This window comes from Thermobia domestica, chromosome 3, assembly GCF_964235325.1.
Source record: "Thermobia domestica chromosome 3, izTheDome1.hap1.1, whole genome shotgun sequence".
NCBI classification, from domain to species: Eukaryota; Metazoa; Arthropoda; class Insecta; order Zygentoma; family Lepismatidae; genus Thermobia; species Thermobia domestica.
Genome location: NC_137456.1, coordinates 126,701,967 through 126,718,721, shown reverse-complemented (window position 1 = coordinate 126,718,721; position 16,755 = coordinate 126,701,967). Strand labels below are relative to the sequence as shown.

At 37.4% G+C, this 16,755-nt stretch overlaps 1 protein-coding gene across 3 annotated transcripts in view; it reads right to left on the bottom strand.

Moving 5' to 3' along the window:
- The window catches only part of LOC145680714 (C2 domain-containing protein 3-like), a 138,674-nt gene that overhangs the window by 8,600 nt on the left and 113,319 nt on the right, over nucleotides 1-16,755 (bottom strand). For 2 of the 3 annotated variants that reach the window (XM_081751646.1, XM_081751645.1), the window contains exons 13-16: nucleotides 14,244-15,206; nucleotides 9,956-10,141; nucleotides 5,432-5,958; nucleotides 178-1,174 (exon numbers count right to left, since the gene is read on the bottom strand). In XM_081751646.1, coding sequence (XP_081607772.1) covers nucleotides 178-1,174; nucleotides 5,432-5,958; nucleotides 9,956-10,141; nucleotides 14,244-15,206 — 2,673 coding nt within the window. The remainder of the gene's footprint in view (nucleotides 1-177; nucleotides 1,175-5,431; nucleotides 5,959-9,955; nucleotides 10,142-14,243; nucleotides 15,207-16,755) is intronic. The other variant, XM_081751647.1, reaches the window with a different exon arrangement.

The window sequence follows — 16,755 nt, the reverse complement described above, 5'->3', positions numbered from 1 at the left end:
GCACAATTTCCGAAACTGTCGTATGGTTATTTACGAAAGTAAGAGAAAAAGCGGGAAGCGCATTGGGAATTCAATAGAGTAATAGAGTAATTCAATAGAGATATTTCAGTAACTATTCTTTCTAAAAAAAAAAAAAAAAAAAAAAAAAAAAAACTAGATAAATCGAATGAAACATACCTCAACTGTAGGGAAAATACGTGCAGCCAATCGACGCCCTTTCGGTGAACTGACCAGTGAATGACATACACCTTTACTGCGGTTTCCTTGGCCTAATTCCCCTGGCTTCTGAGGCGGTTCTTCCACAGGATTTCCACCCTCAGGTGCTTCTCTTGAAGCCTCTACTGGATCTTCCACGAAACTTTCTTCTTCAACGCCAACATCCTTCGCATTTTCACCTATATAGTGTTTCTCCTCACAACGAACGGTTTCATCATCATTCTCGTAATTTTTATCAACACCCATTTTCTCACACACAGATGTAAACTTTTCTCTTAGTTTTTCTTTCAAGACGTTTGCTTCAGCTGTAGACGAGGCGTCCTGCAAGATGTCATTAATCCTTGAGCTGAAATATCGAAGCGAAGATTCGAGTTGCATCAGCTTCAATCTTCTAGAACGACCATCTGAAACCTCTACTGGTGACTGGTCTTCTTCACTTAAGATTTCTGGAGGTTTAGCCAATTCATTCTTTTGTCTACAAGCTCCAGCTTCGCCTGAACGGACACTGGAATTTGAGCTATTTGGAAGGGATAACCTCAGTTCATTTAGAAGATCTTCAGGAGATTTATTGGACTCTGATGCATCACAATCTTGAACAAATTTTCTCAACGATTCAGTACCATCACTAAGCTCACTAGTGCTTGGAGTATTCTTTAAAAAGTTGAAGGACGTATCAATGTAATTAAGGATTTCACTTCCAGACAAGTTATCATCCACTGTGTGGTGATCATATGATTCTTGTCTCACTTGTTTAACATACGATTCATCTGAATCTAAACTAGTATTGTCACTACGACAAACACTGTCACTCTCTACTATTTCATTTCTGTCTGTCTCACAATATACATCACAATAGTTCCCATTCGTAGTAACAGCTGCTGACGGCTGACTTAAGTGCTTTGAGCTTGTTCTCTGTTTCAAGCGATTGGTAATTTCATCTAATTCCGATAGCTTCTGTCTGGAAAGAAAAGGAAAAAAAAAAGTTTCATTATATGAACTTTAGTGGTTTCTTTAATGACATTATTCAGAATAAAGTTTGTTTCGCAACCTAATGTAATTTCAGTTTAACGCCACGGTTATGATCCATAGACTAAAGTAGGATAAGTGAGAAATGCAAGGGCACAATGGTAACATAATTAGTGGAATCAGGATAATGCAGAATAAGAAAATCCAAGGACACGATGTAGTCCACCACAAGGTATCATGGCATAGAATAAATAAAAACTGCGTACTAAGCGAAAGTGCTCTACCACTAAGCTACCGCGACCCATTCTGCCCAGTCTCCAACAAACCTTAACAAAAAATAATAATGATAATCGTAAAATAAATAAATAAATAAATAAATAAAAATAAAAAAAACCTGGCCCTCGAGGAAAAATACTCAATTACGGAGCTGTATCATACAAAAGTTAAATAAACGAAGAATACATATCACTTTGTGTAGAAAAGTTGCCGTTGGTAGTTATCAAGTTTATTTCAAGACTATTATTATATCATGAATTCAAATAATGTTAATGTTAATGAAATTTCATACGCTGGATTGTGGGACTCAACAAGATAGCATTCTTATGAAGTTTGTATATATAGAAAGAGTTTACTTGTTTCCTAGGTTGTAACTTTTAGTCCTTTCTTAGTCTGTGCAGTGATTTTGACGAAACTTCAAATAAAAGGAAATATAAAACGGAAAAATAGCGTATTACAGAATCATTTCTAAACTAGTGAAGGAACTAAACTGATGCATAATTATTAACTATTAACTTAAACTCATGAATATCTCTCAATATTCATTAATACCGAAATTTTCGATGAAAACTTTCGCTTTTTAAGTCATCTAAAAATAATTATGGCTTTCTTTAAAGTTTTTTTCTTTTATTTACACAAACACACATTGTCGTTTTAGTCAAATCTCATGGTTTCCAAGTATAACACTAAATATGAAAAATACCTCAGTGAATGTCATAATAACTCTAAAAGTTTTACATGCACAAATCACTTCATCACTTTTATTTGTGGTTTTGAAAATTTCCATATCTATATATATAAAAGAGAACGCACAAAATCCTTTGTCCGCTCATCACGCTAATACGGCTGAACCGATTTCTTTCATTTTTGGGGGGTTGTTAGGATTTGGACCCTAGATGGTTTTTATCATATCACTTTAATTTTCAATTACCAGTGTCTTGAGATAATTGACCAATCAGGTGTCAATACGTACAAAAAATCCTTTGTCCGCTCATCACGCTAATACGGCTGAACCGATTTCTTTCATTTTTGGGGGGTTGTTAGGATGTGGACCCTAGATGTTTTTTATCATATCACTTTAATTTTCAATTACCAGTGTCTTGAGATAATTGACCATTCAGGTGTCCATACGTACAAATCCTTTGTTATTAGTTCATCATAGGTATAAAAATAAAGGTATTTATATGCAACCCGCATGACCCTGTGACTCGGCGGGTTAACATAACTGACAGGCGCTATAAATCACTTGAAAGCGAAAAAGTAAAAATTATCTAAGTAACAAAGTTTATTGCGTTCCGGGATGACCGCAGCGAAGCGGGGCGGGTTGGGGTGACCGCAGCGAAGCGGGGCGGGTTAACATAAATGACAGGCGATATAATGTTAACATTAGTGCAATCTTCTATGGTTTTTATCATATCACTTGAAAGCGAAAAAGTAAAAATTATCTAAGTAACAAAGTTTATTGCGTTCCGGGGTGACCGCAGCGAAGCGGGGTGAACGCTGCTAGTTAATACATATCGCGTAGACGCTTTTTGAGTTTAAGGTAATGCTGTGACAAACCTATCTTAGACTGTAAGGATGTAGGGAGAACCAAGCTACCTTCAAGCATGGAACAGACAAAAAATGATATTGGATGTGACAGCCCTTTTGTACAGCATTATTTTGATCATACATTGTGTAGAGTAATGTTAAAAATAATTATGGCTTTCTTTTAAGTTTCTGTTCTTAAATACAGAATGTTGGTCCACAATTATGGAAACGATTTTGTGTCCCCTACGCTAGGGGGTAAAGCCGTATTTCCACCAACGGTTGTGCTCTATATGAGGACCCTGACTATAAACTATTGTCCGACACCGAAGTTTCCATTGGAGTAGGATTTTGTTCAGAGAAATCTGATCAAGTTTGAACAACTCCTCCTGGCAAATTTTTCACAAGCCAGTCAATGTGCGTGAGCGACGTAAGGAAATCGCTCGCTTCAAACACCCGAAAGCACAAAAGTCCATTGGTGCAGCGTCGGGAGACTTGATAGGGATGTCTGAATATGAGATAGCATGGATTCCAGTTTCACTCGCTTTGCGGGTCAGGTATGCCACAGTTGTTCGACCCCTGTGACTGGCTGCTTTGTCTTGATGAATGAAGACTTTCGACACAACGACGAAATATACTGCCGGTATAATGGTTCCAGAACGTGTTGTTCATAGTATGCTGTGTTAATTTTCACATTTCGTGCAACTCTATGCAGGGGAAATTTTCCTTTATGGCAAAAACCTGCAACCACCATGAAGCCACGGGGAAAGCTTTAGCGGCACGTGCGGACCCAATTGGCATGGTCGTTGGCATCCTTTGGATGGTAGTAAATGGCTCGAATCCACTTGCAGTTTGACAAATATATCCAGGCCTCGTCTTACGTGACCACATATTTCCATTTGTCACCCGCTAAATACCGTTCATAGAGCCGTTTGCAATGAATCCTGAGTTCCCGGATGTGTTTGCCTGTGAGTGTGTGAACACGTGGCTTATGTCTCATTTGCAGGCGTAAATCCTGGCTGATTATCTTCTGCACAGTTGATTTGGATCTTCTAACAATCCTGGCAATGTTTCTTCGTGGCGGCGGATTCTCCTGGGTCACCAACTTCTGCACTTGTCGAACCACATTAATTGTACGTTTGGGACGGGGGTGTTGTTTTCGTGCCACTGTGCGCACACCCGCTTCCTCTGGCTGTGCATTTTTGTTGCCTTTGAGTACATTGGCAATGCTCTTCTTAGAAATGGTAAAACCCTTGGACGAACACTATTTCACAATTGCACTGTAGCTGTATCCGATGTCGGAAAGAGCGGTGATGTACCCCTCCCAGAACGGGGTCACTTTTGGAGGCATTTTACACTCGGAGCACTTCACTTCCTGCTACCGAATTCTACACACAACTTGTTCCTGATTGCTGTGCTGAGCTTACTGTCTGTGCGATTCTAGCGCCCCTGGCGGACATTCCACTTCGTTTCCATAAATGTGGACCGACCTTCTATATAGTTAACATATTTGGGTATTTAAAATTAATAGAAGTTGAAACTTAAAAGAAATTTTTATTCCACTTACCGATTATATTACGAGTGAAGTTTAGATAAGGACAAGTGATTTTTTAAAACATTATTCATCGTAAACTTCCAGGCATTACAGTCTTACTGTCCCAACAATTTACAGGGCCAGACGACATTTCGCTGAATAATATATGTGTGTGGCGAGGGGGAGGAGAGCACAGTGGTTCAGGGGTAGAGCGCGCTCACCTCTGGTGTGACGAATCCCTGGTTTGATCCCAAGCAATATTGATCCAGATCACGGTGGTAGATCACGTCGTGTCCCATTTCATTTCAAATTCTCATTTCCCAAGTCTTTCATAACCATTCAGTTTCATTAATCATCCGTTTCTTCAGCCTAAAAGGCATAACCATGACAGGGAAAACTAAAAGACATTTGAATCTTGGTCATCGTACCGGCTCCCAAAAGCTTTACCCAAGGGCGCCGATTTCTCTGTAACTTTGAGGGGGGCCATTCAGATGTGTGTTTGGTTGCAGACAAAGGTCTAAGAAGGCATATATGAGGATTTTAAGACAAACTGAATTCAAATTATGCCAAGTATTGTATATTCATAAAAATACATACAACAATAAAATACACATAAAATACATATTCATAAAAATACATGGTGCCCACATGAACTTGGGGGGGGGGACGGCCTCCCTCCCCAGGATCGGCATCCTTGTCTTTACCTATAACTTTGTAGACCAGAATAAAATACTTTTTAATATAAAATAATCCCTAATTGCTTCACGATGCTGTCACAACCTGAGTTCCTACAGGACATCGAATGCAAGGTTACAAGTCTTAATCAGTCCGCTAGATGGGAGCACAACATGATTTTACATGATTTGGTAAACTTTCATTGATTGTACAAAAACTCTTTTCATAAAAACTTACCTCAAGACTTCAGACAGATTTGGTGATAAAACCGGGTTATGTATATCAGAAAGCGCTGTATTTGCTATACTGCTTTGTAGTCTCGGTGAATGACTCGGAGCTGAACGGCTTGAAGTTTTAGTTCCCGTATTGTGCACTGAACTAGAACAGGAACACTGCTGATGAAGTTCCTTTCCATCTTTCCTAGCGAGACATTCTAGAGATGTCTGTGCTGCAGTTTCCCTCACTAATTTTGTCTTTTTTCTGCTGCCACTTTCTTTTCTTTGATTGCGATTTTTTAATACCTGTCTTGGGCACACAGCTCTGCACGTTTTCCTCTTTGGTGAGTTTTTGCTCGTCTGATATGTTTGATAAGGAAAATGTTGAACAAGTAATTCAGGATACACACTACTATGAGTGGGGTAAGACTCATACCTCCCCACAGCAACGTAGGCACCGCTGGATCCACTTTTCTCAGTTACTATGGCGTTCTTTACTGGACTCTTCTGTTTGTACCTCATAACATCTTCTAGAGGAGTAACGTTAATCTGAAAATACAAAAAGAGATAAAATTACTTCAAATGTTACGATAAACTGAAAATAGCATATTCTTCAACCATGTTTGAAGAAGCCTGTTCCATGAAAATAATTTGTTAGCCTTTCTTTCTTTTTCAAACATTAATACTATGCGTTATTTGTTCTTTCAAGGATGTCCACTCCTAGTCACATAAACATAGAGTAAGTCCAAAAAAATAGTCTTCGTCTTTCCCAATTCCCGCAGGCCTCCACACATGGAAATACACTTTCCTTATATTCTTTCACAGAGAATAACATGCCTAATACATAAGAGGAAGAGAGCTACATTATCTGAACGTTGCCACCAAACATTTACGTAACTGACATGTAGAAAACAGTATGCAACTATAAAAAAGATAACGGTGGATTAAAAAAAAAAAAAAGTGACATACTGGTTGATCCAAGCCTATAGCGGACCCAAGCACCGCCAAGACAGGAAGAAATACGAACAGACTTTACACAGTGACGTCTTCGTAGTACTCAATAAAGTAATGTATTTAGTATAAACGCTTTTAGTAGGTTCGAATCCTGTACACTAAAAATATTTATTTTTTAGAGCGTGCGTTTCATTCAAAATGAAGAGTGTAAATGCAAGAAATTGGATATTATATATACTATGTGATCACAAGTATCCGGACACCTGGCTGAAAATGACTTACAAGTTCGTGGCGCCCTCCATTGGTACTGCTGGAATTCAATATGGTGTTGGCCCACCCTTAGCCTTGATGACAGCTTCCACTCTCGCAGGCATACTTTCAATCAGGCGCTGGAAGGTTTCTTGGGGAATGGCAGCCCATTCTTCACGGAGTGCTGAACTGAGGAGAGGTATCGATGTGGGTTGGTGAGGCCTGGCACGAAGTCGGCCTTTCAAAACATCCCAAAGGTGTTCTATAGGATTCAAGACAGGACTCTGTGCAGGCCAGCCCATTACAGGGATCGACCTTTCAAAATATCCCAAAGGTGTTCTATAGGATTCAAGTCAGGACTCTGTGCAGGCCAGCACATTACAGGGATGTTATGGTCGTGTAACCACTCCGCCACAGGCCGTGCAGTATGAACAGGTGCTCGATCGTGTTGGAAGATGCAATCGCCATCCCCAAATTGCTCTTCAACAGTGGGAAGCAAAAAGGTGCTTAAAACATCAACGTAGGCCTGCCCTGTGAGAGTGCCACGCAAAACAACAAGGGGTGCAAGCCCCCTCCAAGAAAAACACGACCACACCATAACACCACCACCTCCGAATTTTACTGCTGTCACTACACACGCTGACAGATGATGTTCACCGGGCATTCGACATACCCACACCCTGCCATCGGATCGCCACATTGTGTACCGTGATTCGTCACTCCACACGTTTTTCCACTGTTCAATCGTCCAATGTTTATGCTCCTTGCACTAAGTGAGACGTCATTTGGCATTTACCTGCATAATGTGTGTCTTATGAGCAGTCGCTCGACCATGAAATCCAAGTTTTCTCCCTCACGCCTGTCATAGTACTTGGAGTGGATCCTGATGCAGTTTTGAATTCCTGTGTGATGGTCTGGATAGATGTCTGCCTATTACACTTTACGACCCTCTTCAACTGTCGGCGATCTCTGTCAGTCAACAGACAAGGTCGGTCTGTACGCTTTTGTGCTGTACGTGTCCCTTCACGTTTCCACTTCACTATCACATCAGACACAGTGGAAATCTCTCGTACAGACTTCTGACACAAGTAACACCCTATAACCTGACCACGTTCGAAGTCTGTGAGTTCCGCGGAGCGCCCCATTCTGCTTTCTCACGATGTCTAATGACTACCTGGCAGTAGGTGGCAGCACAATGCACCTAATATGAAAACGTATGTTTTTGGGGGTGTCCGGATACTTTTGATCACATAGTATATATATATATATATATATATATATGGCTACGTGATTCAGTACATTAGAATTACAGATTCTTATCAAAACAATGGAAACAACTAACGGTATGCAACACTAATGTAGGTGACGTAGTAACACTAAAGACGAAAGGGCAGCACATGACCCGTTTTTTAGTAGTATGTTTAGGTAACCGTCCGTAGTATGTCAGGGGAGTGTGTTGAAGCGAGCAGACGACGGTGATGCAAAATGGAAGACCTCTCTGAGTTTCAACGAGGCCAAATTGTAGGTGGGTAGTTACCTGGGCAGAACAGCCTTGGCGAAGAGGAACAGTAGACGAAAGAGAAGCCTTGGTGACAGGAATAGCCTAAGCATTGAAGAGGATTGTCACCAAGGATCGTCGAGCGAATGCTGCATAGCAAAATTAACTGCGAAATTTAATCAACACATAAAACAGACTATTGTAATATTACAGTCCGACGCACGTTGCATAGTCTTCACATCCACATCGAAATCAATGCTTCAGCACGAAGAAAATTGTCCTGAGAACATGCAAAGTGGACTTCCGATGAGTTCTTTTTCACCTTGTTTCCATATGGCGAACGTTCAAAGAAGCAAAATATTCCGAACTGTTTTCTCCCTACACTGAAACACAGTAGCGGCTATGTGATACTGTGGGCCACAATTGTCTCTTGCTCCATGCGTTCTGTGAGTACGTGCACATTTTTGGTGACCACGTACTGCAACCCATGGTCCAGATATACTAGTTTCCGGTCAATGGCACTATTTTCCAAGATCACAATTTCCGAATCCATACTGCTGGGAGCTTTCCCACTGGCTTTATGGCTAGTGCATGTGCTTTTGGTGCACGTAGTCCACGGTTTCATTCTCGGTGAGAGAGTACAAAAAAATTATTTTCACAATCACTCATCTCCTTTAGCCTAAAGAGCATAACGGCAGGATGTTAATCTAAAAAAAAAAACATTAATTTCATTTTTTGCACTGCTAGAGCAAATTAGACCGTTCCATGGAGAATTGGGATGAACTATATCTAATAGTAGATACGCTGAAAAAATATTCTTAAAGTTGGGGAGAATCTATCCTCTTCTCCCTGTGTGGTTTTAATCCCTTGTAACATGTTTCAAAGGGAAGCCTCAAAGCAGAAGTCATTTTTACGAAAACTAATAAACTGTATAAAAGTTATTCTTAAACTTAAAAGGTAAAAGGTGCACTTCTCTTTTGGGAAGGACAATGCTGAACACGAAAGATGTGGAAGCAGAGCTTTACAATTCCATGACTTTGGCACACAGAAGACGAGAATAAAATGAGAGAATTAAATCACCACAATCAAACCCGGGCTGTCTGATTGGTAAGTTGTAGCTAGTTTGTAGGAAGTACATACACTTAAAAAGATTCACTCCCTTATTTTCGACAGATTCCGCTCAGCAATAAGTTTATTATCAAAGAAAATACATCGGGCTTTATTGAAATCAAATTAATTTTATGCAAGTTACTGTAGAACAGGACCACATATCAGACGTATATTGAAATATAACTCTAGAAGTTGTTTTCAATAAATTATTTATTTATTTACTGTTTACAAGTGCACGAGTTACCAGCAACATATCCAAACTGAAGTGGGAAAAATGGTTGCAGCAGCCCTTGGCAAGCACGATATCAGACTTCGAGTCGCTAACAGTTCAGCGTCCGGATTTTCTGTGAAATTGCATCGCTGTATTATACCTTCAGGTACTTAAGAAGCATTTCAAAAGATAATGGTTTTATGTAATTATGATGATTCCAAAGTCACTGTGATAACTCCAATTATTTTTCAAATTTATTTGGGAGATTAACGTAGAATGAGTTTTTTTCTTCACAGAATATATTGGGTTCTATGAAATTACTGAGTACAGAGGAATGCTAAGGTACCTGAATTACTCAAAGTTCTTTTATGATTGAGAAAACTGTAAACCACAGGCTAAAATGTAAGTACTACGCAAATTATTTAGTGTTAAACAAATACATATAAAATAATTTTGTATTCTTTATACATCATTGACTCGTCATTATTATTTTATAATCATCCTTCACAGTTAAGAAACCTTACCTTTATCTGTCCGTTGCATTTTCCACTGAAGTCCATAATATTAAACCAACCGGAGATATATGGTAGTCCTGCGAGAAATACAGTAAGGTCTAAAGCAGCAAACCCAAGAACACTATCAATCATCGGATCAGGAACATCACTGTCTTCTATTTTCCTCCAAACCTTAAAAATCAATCGTCGTGTTGACTATAGCGAAAAGAAAAAATAGACACATTACTTCCTGATTATAGTGATCATATATGTATACATACGAATACATCAATAAATAATATGGTATAAAGTAAACAATACTTCATCTTCACAGCATACACAGCCCTTAAGAGTGAACATGCCATTTTATCTACCTGTGGAATCCATACTTGTAACAATATCTAACACTGCGTTAAATTCTTAGTTTCTTCCGAATATGTATAGACAGTCAACAAATCAGAATAATTCACTATGGGTGTAAGAGGATTTTTGATGAACTGTTTCTTTCAGCTTCTTTTCTAGGCAACCAAAGGCACTTTCTCAGTAATTAAATCTCATTTGACGACACTACATAACGACTTTTTCATGTTTTGGTGCACTCATTTTAATTCGGAGTTAGAATATATATTTATATATATATTTAAGTTAGTGTGAATTTTATACATATTACTCGTAGTGGGTAAAAAATCATTGTATCCAGAGCATGTGCTACTTTTGAAAATGTAAGGAAAAAAAGAAAGCTTGTTGTTGTCTGTTCCTTTTCAGCACTGAAGCTCTGTGAGATGTAGATCCACAGTTTAAGGTGGAATCCAAACCACCGTAACACGGCCAAATTTCAGAGCAATAACTGGAGAATACTCAAGAATTAATTAGTGTTATAAATATTCAGGAGATAAACGTCATTATGATTTTGATAAAATTAGGACGTTGAGTAGACATCATCCAGTAATTATGACAAGTAAAGAGAGTTGAATAATTATTGTGATATATATATTTTATGGAAGTTGGTGAAGCTTTCGAGATATTTATTATTCCCCGTGATAAAAGTGGAAAATACGAAGGAGGATAGAAGTGGTTTACGATCTTAATTGGTTCATTTGCAACTTTAGCAAAAGTCTATTTTAAGAAAAAATTTAGTTCTATGGAGTTATCATGAGGTACACTAATTCGGAATGTGAATTTTATAGTTTGGGAATAGCTTATAACTCAGAGCATTTAACACTAACACTTTCCCCGTTTTCATGATTGAGATGAGTTTATTTGACAAAAAAAGAAATAATTTACGTCATGCGGCATCACTATTAAGGAATTGGCTTTTTGATACTTCTAGAAGTCTGAGTGCTTTTATCAGAAGAAGTCTAAGCAACAACATGTATAATGAATCCATAATACCAGACGTGTCAAAAGTACGTGCCGTTCTGCCATAGTTCAAAAACAGATAAGGGTAAATTAATATCTACACGAATTAACTTTGGATTTTAAAGTTCAACTGTGCAAGTTAAGCTTCTGTGTTCGTTTTCAAAATATTTAAATGTGAAACAAAGCCTTATATATATATATGACGGATTTCACCATAGTGGTGCCTAATAAACATTTAGTCTTCATGCTGTGAAAAGATATCGATATTCGTCGCCAGTTGAAGAATGTTTGTAGGACACTGACCTTACTGACTGTACTGTGCAAAAGACGATGCAGTAATTAAAACAGGGAAGAGGGCTGAGTCAAATGAAGATCTGCCAAGGAGGAAACGTTGCTCCTGTTGAGGCCTTGATCATGAAGGACAGACGGCTAACTGTTGAGGATATCTGTAACCTTTTAGGATTCTCTAGAAGGGATTTTAACGGAAGACTTGAAGTGACCAAGGACGGTTTATGTTTGGTCCCTCGACAGCTGGATTAAGCCGTTCTCCCGAATACGAAGAAAATTTTACAGAATAAAAACATTAAAATGGTCCCTCATCCATTCTGCTCACAAGAAATACCCCCTGTGATCTGTGTACTTTTTTGCAAAATTGAAAGATGCAGACGTTTTCAGTCCAGAAATGCCCTCAATAAGTGACATTTTTCAGTGTCTAAACATACAGTCCAAACTGATTTCTCAGATGTTCTTGATAGCAGGATACAAAGCTATACAATGGAGTGAAGAAGTGGTCAGGAATTGAGTTGAAAAGTGACAGAAATATATAACTCGAATTCTGGAAACTGTGGGAATTATATTTAAATGGCACGTACTATTAGTACGCATCTCGCAACTGAATTCTTTGTATCCCTAGTATTCCTAATCTCAATTGTCAATCTATCACTCCACTCTAGCTCCTTACTTTCTAGTTTTCCATACATCTTTGTAAACGATAAAGGAAAGGAACTAGTCACCATACACCTGTTCCACTAGCTACAATAGGTAAGTGGGCTAGAACCTGCCTTAGGACCGAACATTCAGACAAGGCATACCACGTTCAAGCAATATGCTTTTACATAATAATTTTGAGTTACGTTGAATATGCATGTGTGTTAACTTAATTAATGAGATAGAAACAGAAAGTTTGTATCATAAGTGGATCGCTAGCTGTAAGGAGTTAGTGGAAAGTTCTGGTCACTCACGTTAACAATAAACTGTACACACAGAAAAAGACACGGGCAATGGATATTGCAAATTTGGGTTTTAAGTAATTTTTCGAATATTGTCTTTTCCTCTTTGTAATGTAAAGAACAAAATGGGATTTGTTAAAGCTCTATTATAGTGACGAACTATATTCGAAACACGTCTAAACACTTTCAACACCTTTAAGTGCTTAAGACGAATACATCCTTCTTTCCTACTCTTTTGGCGGGTGCGTAAGACCAATATATTCGTCCGCAACTTTCTATGGCTTGTACGTAATAATTACAACGAGTTAAATGCTTAGAAATTGCATTTCAGTTAATTCCGCAATAGAGACTCACGCTTCTTTAGTTTTTGCGCATTTTTTTATGTTCGTTCTTCCAACGTATTTGAGTGCTACTAAAGAAATTCTTGACGTTTCTCAGTGGCAAGTTAACTGTAAAGCTTTGCTTGAAAGTTCTAAGTGTTAGTTGAATATCATCAGAGAATACATCCTTTGAAATCTGTAATCCTTTCTGGTTCATCCCATTTTGTTTCTAGCATGGCCCACGTACATTTGAAAAAAATGTAATGAAACAATTTCACACGTTCATGCCATCTGCTAGGGAAAAAAAAAAAAAAAAAACTGTGGATGAGCTCCAACAGTCGGAAATTAGTTACTTAGGACCATCAGAGTGCAATTTGAGAGATTTATCAAGGTTTCAAGGAAAATGAGCATTTGATGTATTTCATTGCACCGGCATATGCATGTTACCGAGGAAATTAAAGGCATTTTAAAGACAGCCATACAGCAAAGCGGAAATGAAACTCATGGATTTTTATAATGACGTGTCATTGAAATTTATCGTCTCAAACTTACGATCTATCTGCCCTTTTGGATAAGACATTTTTCTGCTCTAACTACACATATGAAATTCTTTTTCCAACACAAAGACATTAAATTTAACTCACACACAGATCTCACAGATGAATATTTGGTCGACTGCATTTGAATATCTGCAACTAACACTAAATACACACAATAAATAAATAAAAGATAGATATATTCTTCTGTCTGTAGAGCAAAGTGACGAAAGTTACGGTAGTAACTTATTTTACTATCCATTTACGTACTAATAGCGTAGTGGTAGGGAAATGAAATAAATATATCCAAATACATAAAGCTTTTCTTCATATGATCTAAAACTTTAACATTCGAAAACGAAACGGAAAACCAACTAGTTTTGTAGCTCACTATATATTTTCAAATCAGACAAGTAGGTGTATGGTTTGGAGAGTTTGGCAATTCCTTTTTTAACAATTTTGAACATTTGACAAATTATGCTGAATCACAACAACACATAGATACATATAAGGATTCACATTTTAGAATTGGGAGTGTTCAAGACATTTCTCATAAAAGAAGAGACCAAACGTTAAAATCAGAAATGTCCACCAGCTAACTCTACGACTTAGGTCAATGGAGCACCAGCCAGTACCAGTACAATATATAATCAGGACAGTTATTACCTATCATCCTAAGATTCTGCTTTATTAGTTTCCTACTTTCTCCTTTCCTATCCAAAAGTCCCTTTCCTAGGAGCAACTCAACTGAAATTCTAGATATGAGCAGTTATTTCCCATGTGAAAGACACGTCTCTTAATTCTCATTTAATTCAAATATTAAAAAACATTATCTTGAATCCTCAATATTCTAGGAATACATAAAGTTACTTACGTTTATCAGCAAATCTGCTGGTAGCTTGACATCACAATGCCATCTCCAACATGGATCTGTGGTATGACGAATAACTGGCGTAACAATCAGATCTCCTGTTCTGTAACTCTGGAAACTGACGTAAGTACTTGGGGCCATAGCTAGGTGGAACTTTCTGTCCCACACTCGAGGAAGATGGAAAGCACATTCTACTTCCACATGAGCACCGAAGCTATCGTCTCTTTGTTTCTTACTTCTACAGCACGTACGTCGCTGCTGAATTTTGTTTCCTGGATTCTTTTCAGCTTTATGTTTTAGCTGAGCATTTGCAGACTCATCGTTGGGTTTCGAATAATCAGCAGTAGGCTCCGACAGTTTCTCTCGGGTTGGTTTCTCGCCATTTTTTGTTGCTTCTTGAAGATATTGTTTAATTTCAGTTTCTGTTGTAGTTCCCTCCTGTATTCTTGTTGCCTGCTTATTTCCCGTATCGGTCACATCACTGTCTCCGGTCTGCTCTGTAGACTGAGGGAATGGGAATGCAAAATAATTTTGTGTCACTTCTGCGTTTTCATCTTTTTGACTATCTTGATAATATCTTAGATCAGTCTGCGAACTCTGAGATTTCCATTCAACATCCTTTAATTTCTGTTGTTTATCTAGACCTTCTGGTTTAGCCAATTCAGTTTGAATTTCTTTATCGTCTTTTACTGTTTGGTTTTCAATATTTTTTGTTTCATTAATTTCAGCCTCTTTATTAACAGCGGCGTCTTCACAAATTTCGACATTTCCTGAAGAACTGCATTTAGTACACTGGTAACCTATCTTCACCGTGATATATCCATGATCATCCAAGACAGACATCCTGCTTTGTTTTCCAGATGACGTAACCGGCATCAGTGGTAAATTAAAGCTCTGATATCCTGATGTATTGTTCTCGTTACTAGTAAGCTCAAAAGCGCATAAGCGATTGATAGGGAGTATTGCCTGGAATGAATACAAATGTGACACAAGATTAGTACGAAGGAAACAAATACAAGAAAAATAAAAAAGAAATAATAAAAAAAAAGAATTTACAGTAGAAATAAACTAGAAATAAGCACAAAATGTTATTGAAATCTGTAGTTTATGCTTTCAGGGAATTATGATTGCTGTTATGAATTAATGTGTTATGCCATTCTTTGCTTTAAATACTTTTGCAATACTGGGATTTCCCGAAGAAGATCTACTGTTAAAGCGGAATCAGAACTATCACTCAATTTTAGTCAAAGGCATTGAGCTCCCAGCAACGTTTGAAACCTACGAAATATACACTAAAAGCAAGTACATTTTCCATTAAGCTACGGAGGAATCCCTTTTACAAATTAAGAAAAAGAAAGAAATAGAAACTTACTGAGTGAATGGTAAACTATTACCAACTACAGACTCGATTCATGACGGAAGTGCACAGTCTCGCTCACTGATAATTATATATTCTATCAACATTTGTCATTATTTCTTTTTTCTTTCTGTTTTCATGATATATAACAAAAGGTTACAGCGAAGGAAACTGTTCTTTTTAGTTAACTCTATCTGTCTGTAAAGTTTTTCTTTTTTTCTTTCTTTTTTTTAAATATATTATGTATGATCATATATATATATATACACGCAAAAAATTAAGTTCAATAGGAGCTGCTACACTAAATTCATCCTATATGCTGCTGCTTCTATTTTTGGTCAAGATCTTGTTATTACAAAATTACGTTAAAGGTCTTGTTATGTTGTTAATCTAAAATATGTTTAGGTTTACCAAATCTGTTAATTACAGTCGATCTTTCTTGGTATTTAAACATATTTCCCATAATTCGAGCATCCTCTAACTTGAACACTCCAAACGTACGTAGTAAAGTTAAACAATAACAATTTGAATAGATTTTAAACATTTTACTAAATAGTACACTTTTTACAAAAGATTTCCTAAAGGCTTACGGGAGACTGCTTCTTGTACATATTTCCATCATCCAATCATATCTTTTATAGACTTGTAATTTCCATTTTAAACTGACTACTATTAAACGTACACTGAAATTTATGCTATCAACTACGTAGAATCTCTTATTAAAAAATTACAGATTATATATTTAAATTGTATATACAGATGTTAATGTGCACAGTTGACAACGCTTGGGAGGTGATTCCTGAAACCAAGATAAGACGAAAAGTATATACCAACCTAAGTATAATAATGCTTCTTTTCGGCGCTATGATCTGAAAATTTGTCAGAAAAATGCAAAGACGGGCATAGCTACAGAACAAAATGTTGGATCGAAGTCGAGTAAAAGAAAATTCCATTATTTTTAGTCATTGATTCCATTAATGTACAATTGGGCGACCCCCAAAGAAACTTGAAAATTTATTTTGGGTATTGTATCAAAAGTTAAATGAGGAAAATAAACATCATTCAAGTACAATATTCCAACAATCAAAAGTAACAGTACATCTCATGTACCTACATAATAATTTTAATAGTACATCGTTTAAGTTAGAAGAACACTTA